Genomic DNA, 26,095 nt, shown 5'->3' with positions numbered 1-26,095 from the left:
CATTATGAAAATATATCCACAGCAAGTAATAGTGCTTGCTCGCAGTTGCTGATGGAAATGAGAGGCTAGGAAAATAACTATGGAACCCAGCTGCCTAGCAATAGGCATTCACTTACTCATGGACTCATTTAAGAATTGCCTGTTGTAGATGTAACTCTTTGCCAGGTGTGTTGTATAAAAATAGTCCATTCCTTCAAGTTGTCGATATAAAGACAAATTGTTCAAACAGAAGAAGATAAAAATATGAGACACTAAAATTCAGTATTCCATAAAATGAATCAATCAGTAATTCCTGTGCCTTTTCAAGATCTGGAGACACCAGGAGGGTGTGTGAAAATTCAGTGGCATCTTCAGGTTCAAGAGAGCAATCTTAATACTTACCCCCAAGGCATTGTTGGTGAAGGTCAAATGCTGTAATGCACGTGAGCATGGGGGGGCATGGCTGCTTAGCACAAAGTTGACTGCTCACGAACATTTTAGCAGAGCCTGCTTCAGCCAAACCTTTGAGTTTAGTTCAAATTCAGTCTATATTTTGCATGGACCGAAATATATGTATATAGATCATTTAGGAGAAATGATTGTAGTATTAAAGAACATCAGATGAGTTTGAAAGTCTCATTTTTTTTCTTTATACAAAATAGCATGAGGTGGTTATTAGCTTTTGGTCACCAGTTAAGTCAATAAAATGTAAATCCTGGGATTTCTGTAACTTGTTAGGTGTTTCTCACAGTCAGGAAAAAAACAAGTGTTAGGAAAAAAAATGAGGACCAGCCCTTAATTTTGTGACCAAATGAAGTATCTCCTATCAAGACTTTAAAATATATGTGTAATCTATATATATAGCCCATAAATTGTCTTAGCTTAGAATTAATTATATTCTAACTCAGATTTTTCAATTAAGCATAAATCCTGACTTTTTAGCTGTCTTGCTCTGAAAAAAAATGATTGCCTGGTGGCCATGTTTTTATATTTATTTTTTAGTAGATATATTTTATTTTTATATACATGTGAACACATTAAATTTAGAGCTGAATGTCATTTTAGCAACAAAATGAAGGAATGATGAATAAATAAATGAAGGAATGATGAATATAATGTATTTCCCTGAAGGAATTTTTAAATGATATTTTAATTGTTAGAGGCTGTACTACTGAGTAAGTTGCAAGGAAAGTCATTTTGGGGTGTGTAAAAAATTGATGTCCCCTGATTTCTCTAATAAGCATCAAAGTGCAATGACCCAGTGCATACTCAGTACCTACCAACATGACTTAATCCTTGACCTGATGAGTTGATAGTTACTAATTGCTTAGGTCCTGCAGTTGTTTATGGGAAAAAATATATATATGTATTCCCCCTGGAATGTCAAAAGAGGAACTTTGTAATAAGACCACTTTTCTTGAGTGTTTTGATTATTTGACATTGTTTTAATAATTTTCTATTATGATGTGGGGAAAAGGCCTCAAAAGAGGAAATATATACATGGAGTAAAAAGATAGGGCAAATGATATCTGGGGCTCTTTCCAACTCTAAAGTCCTAAAACATTTTCTTCCTTTAAGACATAGGTCAAGAGTTGAAAATATCTCGTTTGTGAGCTGGATCAGGCTGCCACATTCATTATCCCTCTAATCTGTGCCACTCTGTTGGTTACACTGAACCTGATGGAACAAATGTACCTCAGTTGTTTTGGAATTGAACTCTCATACTTACCCCTTTGTGATCTCCTGATTTTTCTGTGTGCTGCCAAAGTGAGCAGTGGTCTCTTGATTTTCGGAATCCAATGACAAACGTGTACTATTTTTCTTGGCTTTACTGGAAGACTATGGAAATCAAAATGCATTCTTAATTTAATTGTACTAGAGCTTGAATTTTCATCTCATCTGTATTGATGGTATTTTTTTTTAATTAAGCAATAAACATCACAGAAAACTAAATGAAGGCCACCCAGGTGCTATTTTAAGGACCAGTGAAGTCTTTTCTCGCCTTTATATTTTCTTAAAATCTTAAAAGGAGAAACTGATCAAATTTATATGCAAAGTGGTTTGCTTTGTTTAGTGAAATTAAGAGACAACAGCTTTCCTATGTAACCAACTGGAAGAAACACACATCTGGGTGGAAATTGACTCCATTCCAGAAGGAAGCAGGAATCACAATTCCTATAAAGACACTCCATGTTACTCTCTCTGGGTTGCTGGATCAGTTGTTTTACAGTTGGTTCTTCTTGAACACATCTTCAAGTAGTTGGTAAGAATTAGACTTGGCCTATTTGGAAACTTACCCTGCATTAAGGACGAGGCAATAACCCTGAAGTACCATGTGCAATTAAGGCATGTCATTAAGTTAACCTTGGCTCCGTAGCATGCAGCAGAGCACTCTGCAGGATTGCCGCCAAGGGTAGAAGGGAACACTCGTCTCTTCTCTTAATTTCTCTTTGAAATCATCCAGAGAAGTGACTGTTCACTTTTATTCATTTCTTTTAATGCTTGTTTTTAAAATAACAATGAAGTAAGTCTGCAAACTATCCATTCATAAGTATTTAAAGAAGGCCTCCTAGATGCCCAACACTGACCCAGGCATGTTGGGTACTATAAAATACTACTCAAATGACTTGTTTCTCGACCAGGGCTGCCAGACAGAACACAGAATGCCCAACTGAATTACAGACAATTTCAGATAAATAATGAATAGTTCTTTTTTTATTAGTAGTAGGTTCCATTGTAATAGTTGCTAAATCTATATTCTTATCTGTTACATCTGACAACCTTCTTGCTCCAGAAACTCACAGGTTGGTGAGGGAAATAACTGACATATATAAAATCTTCAGGAAACAGCATAAGATGACACATAAGTAAGTCCTAAATTGTTTAGTTTATGTCAGCACTTTCTAGTTTTTCCTTCTGTGCACAAATCATCCACGGCCCTCGTGAGAAGCATTAAGGTCTGCATAAATTCTGAGTTACGCTATTTCCTGGTTATTTCTCCCATTTCTTTCAAGATAGCAGATTGTAATAACCCTTAACAAGAGTGTATTTATTATAAGGATATCCTAGAGGAACTCTAATCTTTATATTTTTAAATAAATTTTAAAAAAGATTTTATTTATTCATGAGAGAGCAGAGAGAGAGGCAGAGACAAAGGCAGAGGGAGAAGCAGGCTCCTTGTGGGGAGCCCAATGCAGGACTCAATCCCTGGACCCCGGGATCACGACCTGAGCCAAAGGCAGATACTCAACCGCTGAGCCACCCATGTTCCCTTGTTTTTAAATAAATTATTCAAAACCCTTGCAGTGACTGTAAGTAACAGATTACTTGTATACTTGACCTTGTTGGCTTAATGTACGTGTGATTAAGAGGCCTCACGTTATCTTTAATTTCAGAGGGTGTCCTGTCGTGACCCCTCCCCACAGTAAGTGTGAATCAGAGTTGGAGAAGGTATTTTGGGGGAGGGCTGGGTTTGAACAGGGTCCCAAGAGCATAGAGAGATTGCAGTTAAGTGGTGGAGTGTGAACGCTTTGTGATAGACACACAATGCTGGCCGACTCCCAGTCAAGGGAACGACGGGAACAAGACGTTACCCAGAAGTAGCAGCATCTTCTCAGCTTCCTCCAGCTGTCACAAGTCCATGGAAGGGTTCCTTCCAAAATCCTCTTTTAATGGAGCAGCACATTTTAGACAAAGACCTAACACCGGGGCCAGATGCAGATGTGGTCTTCTCTGCTCTGCTGTATTTTGATTGCTTGATAACACTTAAGAAACTGGATTTATAATGAAATCCAAACCATTAACTTCAATACTTGAAGTTCTCAAATGGGTTTCGAAAGTCTAAGAAGGATATTTTTAAATAACACCTGCTGAACAGAGTGTGTCACTTGGGAAACTTTTAACCAATCTCCACAAAGTCCCGAAATAGTTACATTATTACCAAAAGATTAATAGATTTTTTTCTGAAATCTCTGTAAATAATCACTTGAACTTTTAAAATGGTGCTTCCTCTCGTGTTTCAGTGTTTTAAATAAATTTGTCTGGGAGATACTGAAAAGACCTTAAAAGTAGCAGCTGCTTAACTAACAAGATGACAGTGTTTTGGCAAAATTTTATTATTTAAGCTAATAAAACTCAGTCCCTATGAGTCTGTGAGCCATAGATTTTCATCATTAATGTTTCACTTCTAGGATTGCTTTGGAGTGTTATTTGTCAGCCCCCAAATTCAGCTATTTAGTGCTTTAATCTCAGAGGACATAAATAAGATAGAAAATGCGATCTGCCATGTGGAATAGTGTGTGGCTGGCATAATCACCAAGGTTGCATTAACATAGAGGAATGTATGAGGAAGAAACTGAATTTACACGATAGATCATCGGTCTAACGGTTGGCACATATCTGGGTTCCAGAGGTTATTTTGGAACATTACGTTTTTTTTAAAATGACACACACGCAAATATCACCAAAAATATTTATACACGTTATTTTCATTTTACAGGGGGTGCAGGCCAAGACTCAGGTTGAATGCCTGCAGATATCCTAGAACCACTGTAGGGAGTAACATCAAATGTTGAGTCTGGTTATTCTGGTCCCATCTGTGTCCCTTCTCATGCCATCTTTCTCCCTTTAAACTCTTGAAGATAATTCAAGAAGTAAAAACATCCATTAGCACAATGAAATACCAAGGAAGCCATGGATGTGTAGGGGGTGATTGCATTCGATCTCTAGGATAGCTGGTAAAATAACCTCATGAAAAGCTTTTGAGTCTGTACGTGTTTTTCAGAAATCTCTGGCCCCTGGCAATGTCTGCTGTCAGGACCGAGAGCTACCCTTGTCCTCGTTCCATCTTTGAACAATGACCGGTCAGAGATGCCTAGGTGTGCTTTGCTTAGACGTTTGTCCGAATATCACTGCCCAAGAGGATCATGTTCTGCTCTGTCATGTGTAACGAGGCCAGTCGTTTCTCTTTCCGTGTACTATAAATAAGAAGGCAAAAGAACAGCGAGTTATTTCTCTTCTAATTGTGTTCACTATGTTCTAAGTGGAAAGCCTGACGCTGGCCCATTCTACAGATTACAGTTTACTACTGTAAAAAGCTGCCTATTGAAAATACAACTTTTTTCCTTCTCAGATACCTATTATAATGATATTAAAGGCATCTAAAGTGAAATTTTATATTAATTTTGCAAAAGAAGGATAATTTTAGGAACTACGGGGTGTGACCTTGGGAGGTCATCACGGATCCCAAGGGAGAATGTCTAGGGGCAAAATTAAGGATTCATGTTAGAGATGTGGTAGGCAGATTCTGGAAACCACATTATTTTCCTCAGCATAAAATGTGGATATTCCTTTTGCCTGTGGCCTACCACTTCCCTAGGAGGGCATGAGGCTTCTAAAACGGTTTCTATCAAAGCAGACAAAGGAGATGCAACCAGCAAATTTTTCTAAGCTTATTTTCTTGGTCAGGGAAATACTTAGGTTGACCATCTGACGAAAGGGCGTTTACGAACACCCACCATTTATTTGGATATGAATTCCCCCCAAAGACTAGATTTGTCGTCAACACCAACAACACAACTCCCCTCTACGGGTAGCACAGCCGTGCCAAGGAGCTTCGCTTAGCTTTGGAGGATGGTTCCTTGTCTTCTGTCCCTATACCCACCTCTTACCACTTCTCATGCCTCGAGTATGCACCTTGGAAGCAAAATCACAGTCATTCTGTGCCCTGAGTTTATCAAGAAGGTGGCTCTAGACAATCTTTAGAGAACTTGATTTTAGGTTGAGGACACCTGTGCAGCAGAGCTCTGCTTTTTGGTATTTGGTAGTCTACTCAGAACTGGCTCATTTCACATCACTGTTTTTGTTTTTGTTTTTGTTTTTTTTTTGGTTTATTTTCTTTTTAGAAAGATGGAGGGAGGAAGGGACAAAGACCTGCACCCTAGGAAAATCATATTAAGAAATTGAGACGGGGGGGGAATAACACTTATGGAGTGGTGGAAGATAGGAAAAGAGAAAAACCAGGGCCAAAATCTTTTCTGGAAAGTCTGGTGTGATTGGGGGCTGGGGTCATTCCTGGGATCTTCACTCTCCAGCAAAAGCGCAGCATCCATTAAATACAAACATGCTGATTGCTCAAAAAAGCATGATTGATCTCATTGCTGTGCACCACCCAACAAGTCAGCCTACCAAAGCCTCAGTGTTGCTACTTCTGTGATTAATTATGTTCTGGAAGTCGGTAGGCTTGCCATCCTCCAGGGAAGTTGAGTTACCTACCAAAGGCAGGTGCCCAAAGAGCAGCTCATTCCATCGGATTGAAAAGTCCGTAAGCACACTTGGCCAAGAAATGTTCACTAGCACCACCAAATGCCAGAACTGACCCACAGGTCTTTATTTAGATGAACTCGCCCTACACTGCAGGTATTGTAGTGCCATTTTTTCCAGAGAACTAAACTGAGACTCGGCAAGATTAAGTGACTTACCTGAAGATTAAATAATGAGTAGGATCCAGAACTGAGTATGTTAGGTTCCAATGCCCTTATTCTATCATACACTATAGGACATTTCAGATGGAAAAGGGGGAAAATGGAAGGGAAAACATTTTAGAAAAGTAGGTATATCTTCTTTAAATCAGACAATTTAGAGCACACAGCCCGGTGCCTAGCACACAGCCAATGCACTAAAGGTCAGCTACCATACTGGCTCTTTGTGTGACCGATTTTGCTTGCTCAGTAGTCTAATGGTGACCTTTGTTGACAAGCTTACCCAGGACTATAGGATTTGTAGGTAACAAAATTAGTACATTTTGTGAGGTTTTCCTCTTCTTATTAAAATCTTGCAGCAGAGATGGTAGTTATTCATATGTTAATCATTCTATTGCTCTGGTACTAAGAGATATTTTAAATATAATTCAGGAAGTTAGTTGCCAACAGATGATCTCTTCTGTGTGAGTCAATGGGAGTGTTTTGATCCCATCTAATTTTAGGCCTTCTCTCGATATAAATAGCGTGTTCTTGAGGATCAAGGTGAACTGCCTTCATGGTGGAGTTTCCTGGAGACACCACACAGTGTTATTTGAGAGCTCACCGCTTTTATCTCCTGCTAAGTAGTTTGGCCCTCCTGTGGTCTGGCTCCTGCCCTCCTTTCCAGCCTGGTTATCTGTTCCTCTCTGACTCTCACCATCATGCTCCAAACCACAGACATGTTTGTAGTGTGTCTCCTGCTTGTCAACTGGCTGCCTTGGCTTATAGGATTCTCTCTGCCATAAATGCCGGCTCACTTCTCACCCAACTCCACTCCATCCCACCTCTGACCTTGTCTTTATCTCTTTGTTCTTGGAGACTCAGCCCCTCCAGGATTTTCTCCGAGAAATCTGCCCCAAAAGTTGCTCCCAGCAAGATGGCATCAGCTGCTGTCCTTTGTGTTCTGGACATACCATTGCATATTCATTTTTACTTGTAAATAAGTTATGTTATAATTATCTGTGTTCCCTGCACTTACCTTTGCTCCTGTCCTCTGCCTAGATACACATTTTATAGTTGAGAAAACTAAGGCCACAGGTGCTCCTGGGGGAAAAATGACCCTGGGACTCAGTAAAGTAGGAGTCATTTCAACATGTTTGGTGTTGGTGGTCCATATACCTTAATGATTATCCATATCACTTTATTATACTTTGTGTGTGATTCTCTTTAACTTATGGGGAGGGATGTTGTTGGGGAGTTCAGTTGAGGCAGACCATTTACCTGCTTAATGATGACATTAGGGATCCCCAAGAGTTACTTTGTAGGCTCCTTTTGTCTTCTAAGTGAACTGACAGGCCTAACCATATCTTGTTTCTTCCCATATGCTGCTTAACATTGCCAGAAGTTCATATCCCTTGCAAGCCTTTAAGTAAATAATTAAAATGCATGAATGTCACAGCCTAGTGTCCTGTGTCTGCTCCAGTATCGCTCCAACCTGCCTTTCTGACTGAGTTTTCCACTTGCCCTCGGTCCAACCTGGTACCAGCAAACTTGATGTCTCAACACACCGCATCGTCCATGCTGTCCTGTCCATTTAGAACGATCCTCCTGTCACCACAGAAATAAATTCTGTCCATATTTTAAGACTTACAAATCCTTGTTTTGCACATTCCTAAGGTTTCTACCTGCATGCAGTTTCTTCCAAATCCCTTCCCCTCATGTATACTTAGTTTATGGGATTTGTAGTTTTCTTCCCTTGTATTATAATTACTTTTTTGCTTCCCACATAAGCTCTTGGAGCTTCAAATCTGCCCATGCAACTTAAGCATGAAGATACCATCTCCATTTAGTAAACTTTAGTGTCATAGTTAAACTTTTTATTTCTAAGTAGCTAAGTCCAATTTAACCTTAGGATGACTCAAAAAAGGGACCATTTTGGATGGATGATGAGCTGTCTTACGGAACCAAGGTTTCTTGGTGCTCTCAAAATATAATGAACATCCAAGAAATGCATTCAAAGCAAATCAGATTCTCCTCATCTCACCTTCTCTGAGCACGTCTCTCGATCTTGCTGCACCTGTTTTCTCTGACTTTTCTATCCATTCGGTGGAGATTGCTTACCCAGAGCTCCCTCTTGATTCATCGTTCCCTTTAAAGAGAATCTGATTGGCCGGTTTGATCAATGACCCTGGCCCTCACCACTTAGCTCCAAGCAGTGATGTCCAGGCAGCTATGAGCCTAAGAGCCTAGTGGCAAGGAAAAGAGTGACCAGACATTTACCTGGATGGGCTTGGAGTAAAGGATGTTACTACAGAATTGCAACTATGATGATCTGAGAAGACACTCTAAACATGTATCTATCGTGGATCCTTGTGAGGATCAGATATGATAATTTGGGGCACAAGAAATATAGCATGTGGTACCTGAATCTGAATCTCTGCTCTGCTACTCATCGGCTTTAAGGCCTTAGGAGAGTTGCTTAATCTTTGTGCACCTCATTTTCTTCATCTGGCAAATGAAGGGGCGAATGGGGACGTATAATAGTAATTAATCCTAGTACTGTGAAGATGAAGCCAGGTAGAAAGCGTAAAGCCCTATGAAAGAAATTGGCATATGGTGACCATTCGGTCACTTATTTTAACAATAAGTTATTGTTAAATACAATTATTTGCATAATTGCTACTCTGTCATTACTGTGAATTAAAGGTTTGTTTCTAACATCTCATATTTGCCTTTTTTAAAGTATAAATTTCTTGGGAGTAAGGACCATACATTGTACATCACTGTGTCTGTCTGTCATGGCGTAGAAGGTGGTTTCTGACACATTTTAGACATGGTAATCGGATGGATGGATGGATGGATGGATGGAAGGATGGATGGATGGAAGGAAATAAGAGCAGGAGCAGAGGGAGAGGAGGAGGGTGGAAAGGAGCAGGAGTAAAACTAATCCTTTAAATGCACTTTGAAATAAAAAGGAGATGCAGCTGCTTTATTCCTAAAGGATATCAGCCCATGATCTTGGGGGCAGAATAAGGAAATACAGCCTTCATCTGATGGAGTGATAACTGTATTCTGCTCTACGGATAGAAATGCTGGGTGACAATGACTGTCTGGTAGTGAGATAAAATAGACTTCTCAATTGTGTGATTAAGACTGAATATAGCAAGTGACGGTTATGAGCCTCATGTTGTACCTACAAATAAGGGAAACCACTAGATACTTAATTAAGTTGATTAAAAGTTCCATTAAGACATGATTTAATTAGCAGGTTATTTGCTGTGTGATCTGTAAAAAAAAAAAAATCTATCAAATGGTACGATTCTTAAGTATAGATTGTGTGTTTCAGGCATTTTCTTTGGAGCCATTTCAGGTGTGGTTAGAGTCTGCAAACGACGTGTTGTGGAACCACCAAGTAATTAACTGCAGGGCCGATTCCATGGTCACCGCTGAGAAAACATTAATTAAGCATTTGGGCCTGATTGGATTGTCTGCCCTCAGGAGCCAGATGCACAAAATCACAAGAGTGGAAGAGAGTGGCAGGGCAGTGTTTTTTAATGCAGCACTGGATTTGCGATTGTTGAGAGTGACTTCATGTCTGTGCTGTCACCCCATTAGAAAGTCAAGGCAGGGCAGCCCCGGGGGGCTCAGCGGTTTAGTGACGCCTTCAGCCCAGGGTGCTCCCTGCATGGAGCCTGCTTCTCCCTCTGTCTGTGTCTCTGCCTCTCTGTCTCTCATGAATAAATAAACACAATCTTTAAAAAAAAGAAAAAGAAAAAAAGTCAAGGCAAACGCAGCCTGCAGAGTGACAGCCTTTGACTGCAGCTTCAGAACAGGCCAGGAGGGACATTTCCAAGAGCAGGAAGGCAGGCGCTGGAAGGTGCACTCACACTTAGAACAGAAAAAGTCTAATTTAAAAATCAGGTGGGTCCCTTTTTAACTGGGTTTCCAAGCAGTTCCTCTCTGTTCCTCCATCTCCTTAGAAGTGGGCACTTTTTCTGTAAAGAGCCTGATAACAGCTCTCCTGGCCTCTGCATATTATGGATGCATCACATATTCTTTGTTGTACTGTTTTCGGTTGTTGGGTTTTATTTTTTTCTTAAACAACCCTTTAATGATGTAAAAACCATGCATACCTTCGAAGAAAAGGTAGAAGCAGGCCTCCGGTTGGCCTGGGGGCATCGTTTCCTGATCCCCTGTGATTGTGTTATTAAGAAATTTCCCTTTCAAGCAACAAATCCCTAGTACTAAGGACTCAAGGATTGTTGGTTCTCTCAAGCCTAAACTTCCAGCTGGTTTCAACTGTGAAACAACTTTTTAACAATCGAACTTCAATAAAAATAAATAAATAAAATGCTCTTAGAATCTTTAAAAAATAAATAATAAGTAAATAAATTTGTACTTTCCAAGGGCACCTGGGTAGCTCAGCGGTTGAGTGTCTGCCTTCAGCTCAGGGCGTGATCCCCGGGGTCCTGGGATCGAGTCCCTCGTTGGGCTCCCCGCAGGGGGCCTGCTTCTCCCTCTGCCTGGGTATCTGCCTCTCTCTCTGGGTCTCTCATGAATAAATAAAATTTTCAAAAAAAAATTTTTATTCAGGGTTGCCAGATATTTCTTTATTTTTTTTAATATGACGTGTGGTTGATACACAATGTTACATAAATTTCGGGGGAACAACATAGAGATTTGACAATTTATACATTGCGCTACCCTCACCGCCAGTGTCGCTACCACCTGTCAGCGTACAACACTATAGAGCATCGTTAAATATACTCCCTGTGCTGGGCCTCTCATCCCCGGGACTTACTCCTCCTATGGCTGGAAGCCTGTGTCTCCCACTCCCCTTCCCCCGCACACCCAACCCCTAGTCCCAAACCCTTTGGCAGCTTGTTGTCTGTGTTTTGTGGGTCTGTTTCTGCTTTGTTTTGTTTTAGATTCCACATATAAATGAAACCATATGCTATTTGTCTTTCTCTGACTAATCTCACTAAGCCTAACGCCATGTAGCTCCATCCACGTCATTGCAAATGGCAAAATTTCATGCTTTTGTATGGCTGAGTGATAGTCCGTGGAATATTCACGCCACATCTTCTTTATCCATTCATTTGTTGATGGACACTTGGGCTGCTTCCATGCCTTGGCTACTGTAAGTAATATTGCCATCAACGTGGAGGTGCCTATATCCTTTCAGATTAGCATTTCCATTTTCTTTAGGTAACCCGGTAGTGAAATCACTGGATTATATTGTATTTTTAATATTCTAAGGAGCCTCCACAGGGTTTTGCATCAGTGGCTGCATCAATTTATATTCTCACCAGCAGTGCTCCAGGGTTCCTTTGTCTCCACATCCTTGCTGGCACTTGGTATTTCTTGTCTTTTTGCCATTCTGACTGCTGTAGGATGATACCATGTCTATTAGCCATTCTGCCTTGTGTAGGGTGATAGCTCATTGCATTTCCCTAACAATGAGTGATGTCGAGCATCATGTCACATGTCTGGTGGACATCTGTGTGTCATCTTTGGAAAGATGTCCATTCAAGTCCTCTGTCCATTTTTTTAAGTTGGATTCTTCAGGCTTTCTTTCTTTCTTTTTTTTTTTTTTTTTTTTTTTTGGTGGTGTTGTGTGTAAGTTCTTTATATATATTGGATATTAATCCCTTATCAGATACAACATTTGCAAATATCTTCTCCCATTCCCCTAGGTTGTCTTTTTGTTTTATGGTTTCCTTCACTTGCAAAAGCTTTTTATTTTATTTTATTTATTTTATTTTATTTTATTTTATTTTTTCTTTTTAATTTATTTATTTATATTTTATGACAGTCACAGAGAGAGAGAGAGGCAGAGACACAGGCAGAGGGAGAAGCAGGCTCCATGCACCAGGAGCCCGATGTGGGATTCCATCCCGGGTCTCCAGGATCGCACCCTGAGCCAAAGGCAGGTGCCAAACCGCTGCGCCACCCAGGGATCCCAAGCTTTTTATTTTGATGTAGTCCCAATAGTTTATTATTTTTCCTTTTGTTTCCCTTGCCTCAGGAGACCTATCCATAAATATGTTGCTAAGATCCATGTCTAAGAAATTACTACTGCCTGTGTTTTCTTTTAGGAGTTTTATGGTTCCGGGTCTCACATTTAGGTCTTTTAATACATTTTGAGTTTATTTTTATGTACAGTGTAAGAAAGTGATCCAGTATCATTCTTTTGCATGTAGCTGTTTTTTTTCAGCACTATTTGTAGAAGACTTTTTCCCCAATGGATATTCTTGTTTCCTTGGTTATAGATGAATTGAACATATAAGTGCAAATTTATTTCTTACATGGTCTCCTCTTCTGCTGATCTATGTGTCTATTTTTATGTCAGTTCCATTCTGTTTCGGTTATTATAGATTCATAGTGTATAATCTATAATACATAAAATACAATCTTGAAATCTTGAATCATGATTCCTCCAGTTTTGTTTTTCTTCCTTTTTTTTTTTTTTTTTTTTTAATTTGTTTTTCTTCCTTAAGATTGCTTTGACTATTCAGAGTCTTTTGTGGTCCCACACAAATTGTAGAATTAGGTGTTCTGCTTCTGTGAAGAATGATATTGATACTTTGATAGAGATTGCAGTGAGTCTGTAGACTGCTTTTACAGTGGTCATTTTAATGATATTCTTGAAGTCTATGAGCATGGAATATCTTTTCCATTTTTTGCGTTATCCTCAATTTCCTTCATCAGTATTATATAGTTTTCAGAGACTCGATGTTTCACCTTCTTGGTTAATTTGTTCTTAGGTATTTTATTCTTCTTTGTAAATGGATTTGTTTTCTTAATTTCCCCTTCTGCTGCTTTGTTATTAGCATATAGAAACAAAAGATTTCTGTCTATTAAATTTGTATCCTACAACTTTACTGAATTCATTTATTCTAATAGTTTTTGATGGATTCTTTGGGGGATTTCTCTGTATAGTATCATGTCAACCGCAAATAGTGTCAGTTTTACTTCTCCCTCATAGTTTGGATGCCTGTTATCTCTTTTTCTGGTCTTATTGCTGTGGCCAGGACTTCAATACTTTATTGAATAAGAATGACAAGAATGAACATCCTGTTTTGTTTCTGATCCTGGGGGGAAAGCTCTCAGTTTTACACTATTATGTATGATGTTAACTCTGAGGCTACTATATATGGTCTTAACTATGTTGAGGTATGTTTCCTTTAAATCCACTTTGAAAGAGAAAAATCATAAACATATGATAAATTTTGTCAAATGTCTTTTCTGCATCTGCTGAGGTTGTGTGATTTTTGTCCTTTATGTTTCAACATAGTGTATCACATTCATTGATTTACAGATATTGAACCATTTTTTGCATCTTCAGAAAGAATCCCACATTATCATGTTGAATGATCCTTTTCATGTATTTTTGAATGTGGTTTGCTAATATTTTGTTGAGAACTTTTGCATCTGTATTCATTAGGGACATAGGCTTGTAGTTTTGTGTGTATGTCAGGGTAATGCTGACCTTATAGAATGCATTTGGGAACTTTCCTGTTTCTTCTGTTTTTCAGAACAGTTTGAGAACAATGGGAATCAACTCTTCTTTAAATTTTTGGGATAATTTTCCTGTGAATCTGCCTGGTCCTAGACTCTTGATTTTTGTTTTGTTTTGTTTTGTTTTTATCACTGAGTCAGTTTTTTTTTTTTTTTAATAATCAATCTGTTCTGATTTTCTTCTCTTCTTGATTCAATTTTGAAAGACTGTACCTTTCCAGGAATTTATCCATCTCTTGTAAGTTGTCCACTTTGTTGCATATCACTTTTCACAGTACTCATATAATATTTGTATTTCTTTTATGTCAGTAGTTACTTCTCTTTCATTTCTGATTTTTAAAAATTTGAGTCCTCTTTTTTTTCTTGTTGTATCTAAAGGTTTATCCATTTTGTTTACCTTTTCAAAGACCCAGCTCTTGGTTTTATTGATCTTTTTAATTTTTTAAAATTTCTATTTCATTTATTTCCACTCTGATCTTTATTATTTCCTTCCTCCTGCTATCTTTGGGCTTTGTTTATTCTTCCTTTTCTAGTTCCTTTGGTTATGAGATTAGGTTGGTTGCTTGAGATTTTATTGTTGTTGTTGTTTCTTGAGGTAGGCCTGTATCACTATAAAGTTCCCTCTTAAAACTGCCTTGGATGTAGCCAAATCATTTGAAGACACTAGTTAGATCTTACTTTTAGATAAAGAATGAATAGTCTTCTACTCTAAGCATGTTATTACATGGGGCATTCTTACACTAAAGAAATATATTATCTGAAATTTAAATGGATGCTCTGTAATTTTATTTGCTAAGTCTGGCAACCCTACTTTATGAGTGAGTGAGTGAATGAATGAATGAATGAATGTCTCTTTTTTCTGTATTATAGCAAGAAACCATTTTCATTAATTCCTGCAAGTTTCAGATTAAAGAGGCAGCCATAGTGGAAAAATTCATCAGTGTGTTCTGAAATCCTTGACTGCACATTGAGGACATGCTATATATTGTCAACAGAGGGATTTATTCAGTATGAAGAGATAACTATTAATCCTTGAGAAACTTTTCAGATTAATAGAAGGGGCATGAGAATTATGATGATTTACCAGAGGAAAACAAGAATAAAGAGAATCTATTGGGATTAGACATGTTATAATAATAGTGAAATAATAAAAATACTGCCTAATGTTTACTGAGTGATCAGAGTGTCAGACACCAGGTGCTTTTTGTACATGTAATTACTTATTCTTCAAATTCTGTCAAATAATTTTATTTTCCCAAGAAAGTTGAGAAGCTGAGAACTTCTTATTCTAGATTACACAGATAAGTAGTGGCATATCTGGTATTTGAACCTAGATAAAGCAAATTTTGAATCTTCTATTCTAATGACAATACTATGCTCTCTTAATGCAAAGATTTACCATGGACTTTATAAACATGGTTAATGCACCTTGTATGATCATATTATGAAAAATCAAAAACATGAAAATAAAAATCATTATGGAGAGAAAATTTATTTTTCCAAGTACTTATAGAAATATTAAAAATACAGCCTCAAAGAAATGTTAAATATAAGTGTTATTACATACATACATGGATATCCATATAAAATGTTTGATACATATGCCTACGGTTGGTAGCTTAACATTTTAAGAGATCCAAAATCCCACCCTAACAATGGTTAAGGGTGTTAAGATGCAGATATGCCCTGCTGCAAAAAATACCTTCCTTAGTTTGTCATTTAGTTGCTGTAATTCCTGCCAAGGAAAGCAAGGCAAAAAGCAGTGCTGTAAACAACACTGGAGGATACTGTGTCAAATGTTTTTACTGCCTCACCTGTTAAGCTAGTAACCCTTCATCATGATCAGACTAAGCCAGCATAAATTAGCTTTGGTCCTGCTCATTGGGGATACCCACGGGTGAGGGTTGAGAGGTGACCCAGGGATGGACAGCAACCAACCGCGTAGTCAACACAGACAAGTAAAACCTCACCAGCTTCTCTACCCAGAAACTGATTATAAGAGTCAATTCCTATTATTTCATGTTTTTACTTAAAAAAAAAAAAAAAAAAAGTTTATTTCACGACAGGTAATTCAAGTACATAATTTAAAATTCAAAAGCTACAAAAATAATTTTCCCTCGTTTTTCTGTCCTTTAATCACGCATTGTCTTCCCTGGATGGAATTACTTTTTCTAACACACCCTGATATAACCAGTGCATTTTAATGTATGCTTATTTGTTGTATTATATGTAAATGAGAGCATATGCATATAGTTTTCTTCATGGTCTTTTCACTTAAGATATCTTAGAGATCATGTAAATATATATTTTCTCCAGTTATTTTAATAGTTTCTTTTCAAAATATCCGCTTATATTATTGAAAATTTTACTTAATCCTGTGTTGATGAATACCTAAGTTATTTCCAACATTGTTAATACAATGTTGCAGTAATATTTAATGTCATTATGTCCCCAAAGCATGAACATCTGTGAGTTGAATAATCACAGTAAAAAATTTAATAAATAGTGCTGAATTGTTATACAAAGCTGAGTTGTCTACAAAAAAGGTGCCACTAGATGATATATATATCTACCAATATATTCACAAGGCCTTTGCATTTCAGTCACTGTTTTGTGGCCTATTTTATGTTTAAAAGCTATTTCTTATTTGTCTATGAAGTGTCCATATAATTTGCTCATTTTTTAATTGAGGTGTTATTTTTTATATTCTTACTAATCTATAGAAACTCTTTACATATTAAAAAAATTAGCTCTCAATTATTTAGATGTTTAAACTATAATATTTTAAAACTATATAAAATCATATATATAACTTAAAGTTGTTGGACGGGGGGAAGTCTAATATATTAAAATTCTAGGTAAAAATTGGTATATTCAATAAATCCAATACCCTGTTTCCTTTTCCTAACCAACACCAAGTGTTTTGCTTGTATATAGGGGATGCATTTTAGCACATTTTATTCAAATTGGTCGTGTATAAGCATAGCCATGAGTTTCCCTTCTTTTCCAATTATTTCTTCTTATCTTTATTCAAAGCTGATCCTAATTTGGATGAAATTATGTTAGATGAACTGGATTCTAAAATTACTGAAGAATATTGTTTAGAAAGTTTGATCTTTATTCAAGTAATGCAAAATAGGAAATATTTGATGAGCAAGAACCGAATAAAAAAAGGAAAAGATCTTGTATAGCTTAACCCTATCTTAAAAGTCTAAAAGTAATAATAACAATAATAAATGAAATCTAGATATTTCTCTTCCCCAAAAGAGCCCTATTAAAATCTCAATTTTAATTTTAAAATATCAGAATATGGTTTTATATTTTTCCTGATTTGTGATTGTGACTATATTACTTCAAGGGAACATGTCTAATTTCCATATAAAAACACCTTTTTTTATAAACACTACTAATATGAAAATCTATGCCATGATATGCTCCTGACACATTCAGATGATAGGTTGCAATTACAGGCTTATCATGTCCTTTTTTATCTAAAGTAATATCCTTGGATTTAGGATGAATGGTCTCTCGAGCATTGAAAACAATGACAATTGGAACTTTTGAGAAGTGTCCACCTTGTTAAAACTAATTACAGAGGAGAACAGAACAGTGATTTCAGTCACTGTTTCGTATGTGGCTAATGAAACAGAGAATGGGACACTCTTTCAAGGTCACGCACTAAGTTGGCAGTAGAACAAGAAATAGGAGACACTCTTCTGACGCAGTGCCCTGAATTCTTTACTGGAGAGGACACACTCCCAGTTCGAAGGCACTTTATGTAAAAGTCCTTTGAAATACACAGCCACACAGTTTAATGTTCAAACAAGCATCAGTTGGGATTGACAAGTACAACGGTTCTAGCCATCGTTTTATGTAGTATTTACCGAATGGTCACCATATGCCAATTTCTTTCATAGGGCTTTACTTTACGCTTTCTACCTGGCTTCATCTTCACAGTACTATGATTAATTACTATTATGAGTCCCCATTCGCCCCTTCATTTGCCAGATGAAGAAAATGAGGTGCACAAAGATTAAGCAACTCTCCTAAGGCCTTAAAGCCGATGAGTAGCAGAGCAGAGATTCAGATTCAGGTACCACATGCTATATTTCTTGTGCCCCAAATTATCATATCTGATCCTCACAAGGATCCACGATAGATACATGTTTAGAGTGTCTTCTCAGATCATCATAGTTGCAATTCTGTAGTAACATCCTTTACTCCAAGCCCATCCAGGTAAATGTCTGGTCACTCTTTTCCTTGCCACTAGGCTCTTAGGCTCATAGCTGCCTGGACATCACTGCTTGGAGCTCAGTGGTGAGGGCCAGGGTCATTGATCAAACCGGCCAATCAGATTGTCTTTAAAGGGAACGATGAATCAAGAGGGAGCTCTGGGTAAGCAATCTCCGCCGAATGGATAGAAAAATCAGAGAAAACAGGTGCAGCAAGATCGAGAGACGTGCTCAGCAAAGCTGAGATGAGGAGAATCCGATTTGCTTTGAATGCATTTCTTGGATATTCATTATAATTTTTTAGAGCACCAAGAAACCTTGGTTCCGTAAGACAGCTCATCATCCATCCAAAATGGTCTCTTTCTGAGTCACCCTAAGTTTAAATTGGACTTAGTTACCTAGAACTAAAAAGTCTAACTATGACACTAAAGGGTACTGAATGGAGATGATATCTTCATGTTTAAGTTGCATGGGCAGATTTGAAGTTTTTTGTGACTCTTGTATTAGTTGCCTAGAAAAAGTCAGCCTCGAAGTACAACACAACAGATGCTTGTTCTTTTACTCAAATCCGACACTTTCCTCTTCGAGGCTGACTTTTTTATTTTTTAATTTTAATAGAGGAAAATTATTCTCTTTTTTTCCCCCTCTTATATTTAAAAATGCCTCTAAATCATTGAGGAAACAGACCAAAGGGGCCCCTAAGAAAACAATGGCAAGATAATATCTATATCTGTACTTCTAGGCAACTAATACAATAATCACAAAATAAATAAGGAAATCAAACTCTTCCTCCTCTCCATAAAATACACTCTGGGAAGACATTCTTTAAATTTGTAAGATTTTGCCAAAGGGTTTGCTATTTGAAACTAGAGTACATTTGCAACAGCAACAACCACAACAAAATCTAGGATTTTCCTCAGTGGTTCTTTCATCCCCTAGCTATAAGGAATGTACAGAGAACTGTCTTTAATGTCTAGATAGAAAAGCAAAAGCCGTAAGTCACATCAATATTCAGAGGAACGTACACATTCAAATATGGAATATTGAATCATCATGGATTACTTGGACACTCACTTCAGCTAGCGTCACAAAGGTGTGCAACAGAAAAGAAACAGCAATATTTATTCCTCTAGAATTGCTTTCTCTCCCCATTCACTAACTCCACATATTAGTTTGAACCACACGAGATTGCCAATAGCTGTGCAAAAGTGCCGATTTCATTTGGTTCAGCCTAATAAGTACCTATGTTCGTTGTCATTGAAGCATGCCATAGAATGCAAAGTTCGTAAGTCACGTAAAAGATTCATTATGTTGTCAACATAGCAGGAGTCATTGGGGAAAAAAAACCAATGTGAAAATGGAGTCCTTCCAAATCCATCACTCTTTGTATTTAAGGTGACCTTCCATGGGTATAGATCAATGAGGATTTGCATCCTCTCAGGGGGTGAATGGATACCCTGAATGGAAATATCCACCCATGTTGCCAGGAAGGATAAACTTGGGAGTGACTTTATGGATCTCACTTGGACTCATCCTGCCTAGAGAAATCCCCTCTTTCAGGTCATATCATGAGTCTCTTCTCTTGATGAGAAGCAGAGATTGCCTTGGGTGGGCTCCAGAATGGGCACCTGCTTCAGACTCTAGTGTGTGAGTGTTGACCATGAGTTAGTATATATTCCTGAGAATACGGTGATTTTTATGCATTTGTTTTGTCATTACTCCTGCATTCTGCATTGGAAGATCTAGAGGGTAAAGATTATATTTTCTCTTTAGTTATATATTTTGTTTTATTTTTTGAAAAGATTTTATTTATTCATGAGAGGCAGAGAGAGATAGGCAGAGACATAGACAGAAGGAGAACCAGGCTCCTCACAGGGAGCCCAATGTGGGACTCGATCCCAGGACCCTGGGATCATGCCTTGAGTCAAAGGCAGACACTCAAAGACTGAGCCACCCTGGTTCCTTAGATATATATCTTAAAACATCAATGGACATATAGCTATATCTACTTTAATAAGTGAAAAGGCCTCCAGTGTTCTAAAATTACTAATCGGAAATGATTTCCTTGATACTTTATTTCATCCTAGCATATAAAGTATTTCCTTTAATTGAGCTTGAGCTTTCCAACTAATTTTTAAGGTTTTATGTATTATGATAAAGGAAAAAACAATGTTCACTCAATATCTTTTTTTTAGAGATTTTACGTATTTGAGAGAGAGAGAGAGAGTACATGAGCCCACGAGTGTGAGAGGGAGGAGAGGCAGAGGAAGAGAACCTCAGGCAGACTCCCCACTGAATGCAGAGCCTGATGCTCGTGACCCATGAGGTCATGACCTGAGCCAAAATCAAGAGTCGGAAGCTCCACTGATTAAGCCATATAGATGCCCCTTAGTCAATCTCTTTTAAAAAGTAAATCCTTCACGTAGCCCTCAGGCACTGAATGCTGTGGTTCTGCCTCCTGTCTGGCCTCTCTTGGCCCTGACTTCTCTTCCTCCTTCTTGGTTTACAATATGCTGTTTCCTCCTCAGGGCTGCTGCCTATGTTTGTACTCATTTCCTAGAAAATACATCTCCTGACTCATGTCGCTAAACAAACCCATCCAGTCTTAGTGTTTAAGATCCTCAAAAAGGTCTGTCTGTCCTCTGAATTGCCAAATGAGATCTTCCTCCGATTGCGTGACGTTTGCTCGGCAATTTCAATTATATGTCTGCATACTGATTTGACTTCTGTCCCCACTAGACCACAGAATTCAGACATACGGAATATAATAGCCCTCAGTAAATTATTTTTAAAATAATTATTGCCTTGTTATGTGTATATTAACGAGACATGTGAATACTTAAGAATAATAAAGTGTCTGAAGGACATTTGCCAAGGCCTTAACCTTAGTTATCTCCTGGTAGGGGCCATCATAGTATTTTTCTCTCATTCTTTTTTTGTTTAACTATTTTTTTTTTCTGTAATTAAGATGTATACATATTTCTTAGGTGGATTTTTATTTACCTTTACAGATGCTACTGAAAGATGGTGGAAGTTTGTAGGAGGGAATTTTTTTTTTTTAATTTTTATTTATTTGTGATAGTCACAGAGAGAGAGAGAGAGAGGCAGAGACACAGGCAGAGGGAGAAGCAGGCTCCATGCACCCGGAGCCCGACGTGGGATTTGATCCCGGGTCTCCAGGATCGCGCCCTGGGCCAAAGGCAGGCGCTAAACCGCTGCGCCACCCAGGGATCCCGTAGGAGGGAATTTTTGAACCGGGGTGGAGTGTTCTTGGCAGCACCATCTCTGTGTGCCCAGACATGAAGATAATAGCTGGTGTCTTTCAAGAGATCTATTATTTGTCAGGAGTGGCGCAGTCTGTACAGAGCCTGAAAAGGTGATAGTTCAGAGAGCAGACGACCTCCAACCCTAAATGACATTGCAGAAACGTTTCTTTCCTGGATGTTTCATTTGATAGCTCTCATGCAAAGAGTTGACACAACAAGATTTCAATTTGAAAATGTGCAACAGAGTGAGACATGGATGGGAAGAGGGAGAGCATTGGAGCTTGGAAGCCAGTTACAAGACCAGATCGGCATTCCTGGTAGGAATGGTCTTGGCCCACAGAGAGCAGTAGCTGTAGGAATGCCCAGGAAGGAGAAGGAGGCGAGAGAAGCTAGAGATAGAGCCACTGTGAGCAAACCTATGCAGGAATAGAGAGAGGAAAGGATAAATTTAAAGTTTTGAGCCTAGGCAAGTGTAAGAATGGTGGTTCCATTTAGCATCATAGGGCGCCCGAAGAAAACTGAGAATTTGAGGTTAAGAGAAAATGAGTTGGGCTTGAATTAGAGGTTGCAGTGGAACTTCCAGAGACAAGTCCAGAGGGGACAGAAGTAAAGGTTAAAATGAAGTCGTGGGGAGTCAATATAAAGCTAATAGTTGATACCATGAGATGATGTGAGATTTCCCCAGTGAGGGAAGGCGGAGCAACAAAATGGAAGGCCAGAAGCGGAATTTTGGAGGAAACACCTATATATTTTTTTTTTTTTTTGAAACACCTATATTTTAATGACCCTAAGAAGGCAAAGGATTCAGGGAAATAAATTAAGAAGGGGATTTCAGGAAGAATTAGGAGATTGATTTATTACAGAAATTTAGGGAAGGAGCTTCCAGGGAGAAAGTGTAAAAGGTCACATGCTTCTCAGATGTCCTAGAGGACCCTGAAGTGATGACATGATACTGAGAGCTAAAAGTGACTGCTGGTGCACTCGTGCCAGCCCCTGTTAGACAACATGCGCTTATTTGTAGTGCGTTGATCCCTTTCACATGAAGTATAAATCACGTTGGAATAACTTCATGAATGAATAAGAAATGGAGTCGATGAGTTGTAACCTCATACAGCTTTTTGTCCACAAACAACTTAACCTGCTCCGGAACCTAACTTGCAAATTTGAACACACGGTGGACTTGGCCACAAATTCTGCAATTCTAGTTCAGAATTCGTTCAAAGTGTAATTTCATTTTAAGTGGCTGCTTGATGTTTATCATCCCACTTGTAGGAAGTCTGCCTTTGATTTTTGAGATGAAAAGGGATTATTTTGTCCAGCGTGAAGCAGACTTCACTGTGGATGTTGTGCTGTCGCACTTGACCGAGAAGGAAGAGCCGGGAGCCGAGGGTTGCTGGGAGCTCACAAGCCACTGGAGCAGTGTCAGCTTCCAGAAGGCTGGCTCTCGGGAGTGCTGGGGCTCTGGTGCCAGCGGTCACATTGCTCTGAGCTGGAAAAGCTACTCAGGCAGCCACTTTGCATGAAGCATGCTGTCGTTTGGCCCGGCAGCTCTGTGTTGTTCCCCTGAGGCATCCCTGCACTATAGAGCTCTCTCGCAGCGATGAGGCATAAGAAAATTGCTCCACCACGAGAAGAGCCCATGTAAACCCTTCCTATGGATTATTCAGATACTGACAGTGACTCCACGTTGGGATACAGTGATGATGAAGATTCCAGTGATGAAGTTCAAAGAGCATCAGAGTCAGTGCATAGAAAACCGTATTTGCAAATATTTGGGATGTTTTTCATGCTCTGTGATGTCATTGAAGGGAATGTCTAACTCCTCCAGGAAGGCTTAAAAAAACAAACAAACAAACAAAACCTACTAAACTGCATAGCTTTGCCTGTAGTGATGCATTAATCAGCAGCACGTTTGTGAAGTAGCTGTTAATCTGCCAACAGTAGCTGTTTGCACGGTAGTACGCGTTTCTTAATTGTCGGGCTGCAGTCAACTAACACAGATACAGAAATACAGAAATGGAGGAGGTATGAGATTTGAATTTTAGAGACAACACACGTGTTTGACTCTTGGGTCGATACCTGTACATTTACGTCCTATAAAGAAGTGAGCTGAGTGTTTAGAGACGGTACATTTTGGGTGGATGTTTTTAATTGTACATTATCTTATCATTCTGGTTATGAGATTATCCTGTGGTCGGCATCAACAAGACTTTGAAACTCTCATATGATGTTCTGCTAGAAATGATCAAATTCTGTGATCTCTACAAAAAGTAGAAATCAAAGAGAGCTGTCTTTAAGCCTAGCATGATCCCCACCCCCCGCCTGCCCCCGCCTCCTCCTTCTGTCATTGAACCAGTGTTTCGTGAAGTCCCTGCTAACTTGGCAGATGTGCTGCGTGAAACCAGCATCGTAGCAGCTGTGTACGGATGGAGAGAAGTTTAATAACAACATGGAGCTCTTAGGACCTCAGTACTCTAGGAGTTTGTAATATCTCAGATCGCAATACAAATATTTGCTTGCTCCTGCAAAGGAAATAAGCAGACACAGTAAGTCACAGCACTGTCAGCTTCTATGAGGAATATTCTCTCGTTAGAAGTTTCTATGTCTCTCCTAAAATAAGGGATTAGCATATGTCAGTACTCGATCAGATAGCAACCTGTCTCTCCCAGGAGCAGGCTCTCTGGGTGCCCAGGGATGGCGTCTCTAGATACCTACACAGACAGGCATAAAGGCAGGAAGCCCCCTAATAACAGAGATACAATGACAGCGTAGTGGCAACATGAGTTGGCACTGAACAAACTTGGCATTTAATAATTTCCTACTGTAATGTGACATTATTATAAAGCAACACAGCAGGGCCAAGACATAGCCACGGATACAGACTCTGACCCTGAGAATCAAAATGGTTCATTGAACTAGCGTTGCAGTTGAGCTCCCACAAACATACTAATGCTGCTTTTATTAACAACGACCCGTATTGTTAGTGATGACAGACAGACATCATGACTTCTTACCGTGCCGAAGTCACTTTGCGTTAGAATGCATTTAGGATTGTTGTCGCGTTGAAATCTGGCGGCAGCGGGCATAAGGAAATGGACTTTTGGGGACAGACATGGGGTCTGGAGCCAACCAGGTCTGTGTTCAAATTCCAGAGCAACAACTCACCCGCTATGTTTGACTTTGGGCACATTCCTTAACCTTTGTCCTCGTGTGTAAATTTGAGATAAAATACCCACCCTCTGCTATCTGGGTTAAATGAGATTTGTGCGAATCACCTAATACAGATCTTGGTATATACTAGGTACTGAACAAATGGCAAATATTATGATCTTATGTTTAATATATTGATTTTTTCCATGTTATGCTTCTTCTCTCTTTTCATATATGTTACTTTACTAGGTACTAAGGCTGGTCGTAGGCCATAACTTACAGATTTTCCTTTTTAAAATAAAATTCATCCAATTTCTTTTTTTTTTTTTTAAGACTTTATTTATTCATGAGAAACACACAGAGAGGCAGAGACACAGGCAGAGGGAGAAGCAGGCTCCCTGCAGGGGAGCCCAATGTGGGACTCGATCCCAGGACCCTGGTGTCATACCCTGAGCCAAAGGCATATGCTCAACCACTGAGCCACCCAGGCGTCCCTAATACATCCAATTTCTATAGACTATCTTACTTTTCCAATATTTTTTTTATTTTTCCCCACGTGTGTTTTAAAATGTTATGTGTTTTCTTTTTGTTGCAAGAAAATTGCATTCACAAAAAAAAAAAAAAAAAAAAAAAGAAAATTGCATTCACTTAAAAAAGTATATCCAGTTTAGACCAGGTAATAGAATAAAATTTTAAGTACTGGAAATTTGCAATGCGATTAAAAAAAATAATATGCACAGAGAATATATTCAGAACAAAGCATTATTTTGTATCTATTATATTTTTGAAGACTTTGTGGGTAATTTCTAAATTGTCGTGATGGTAATATATTTTAGGAGAATTCAGATTTAATATGATGTTGTCTGTAAAACTGTGATAGGTGTTCTTTTGGTTTTCTAGACTAGCAGCAATGTGTAGCAACGTACTACCACGAGTAACCTCCTAAGAAATAAGTCACTGGGGGGAAACCTGGGTGGCTCAGTGGTTTAGCGCCTGCCTTTGGTCCGGGAGGTGGTCCTGGCGACCCGGGATCGAGTCCCTCATTGGGCTCCCTGCATGGAGCCTGCTTCTCCCTCTGCCTGTGTCTCTGCCTCTCTCTCTCTCTCTTGTCTATCATGAATGAATGAATGAATGAATGAATGAATGAATAAATAGTCTTAAAAAAAAAAGAAATAAGTCACTGATACGGCTTATGAAAGCCCTGACAGGCATAACTGATGTTTTCTGCCCATTGTCATGTCCACTTCACTGAAAATTGCTGCTCAGAGAAGGATCATGGGGTTGAAAATATATCGTCTACTCCTTTGGTTCAGAAAGAAAATCTACACTCTGTTGGGAATCCTCGATACCCACGCTGTCATCAATAGCTTCTTTCCAGTATTTCATGGAACACTAGATAGTGTGGCAGCACAGGAGATGAAAGAACCAGAATATACAGAAGAGCACACTGCTCCCCACGGGCTGGGCATTCTGATAAACTTGACTTTAA

General features: G+C 38.8%; 1 protein-coding gene across 5 annotated transcripts in view; it reads left to right on the top strand.

Moving 5' to 3' along the window:
* Positions 1-26,095, top strand: part of PRKG1 (protein kinase cGMP-dependent 1) — a 1,199,428-nt gene that overhangs the window by 1,025,466 nt on the left and 147,867 nt on the right. The window contains exon 1 of one of the 5 annotated variants that reach the window (XM_038576030.1): positions 23,010-23,196. The exons of the other annotated variants lie outside the window; for them this stretch is intronic. Within the exon in view, the coding sequence (XP_038431958.1) occupies positions 23,111-23,196 (86 nt within the window). The 5' untranslated portion in view covers positions 23,010-23,110. Of the gene's footprint in view, positions 1-23,009; positions 23,197-26,095 lie in introns of those variants that run through there. 5 annotated transcript variants of the gene reach the window in all.

Source organism: Canis lupus, chromosome 26 (genome assembly GCF_011100685.1).
Source record: "Canis lupus familiaris isolate Mischka breed German Shepherd chromosome 26, alternate assembly UU_Cfam_GSD_1.0, whole genome shotgun sequence".
Taxonomy (NCBI): domain Eukaryota; kingdom Metazoa; phylum Chordata; class Mammalia; order Carnivora; family Canidae; genus Canis; species Canis lupus.
The sequence above is the reverse complement of the archived record's forward strand: the minus strand, read 5'-3'. Positions and strand labels throughout refer to the sequence as shown.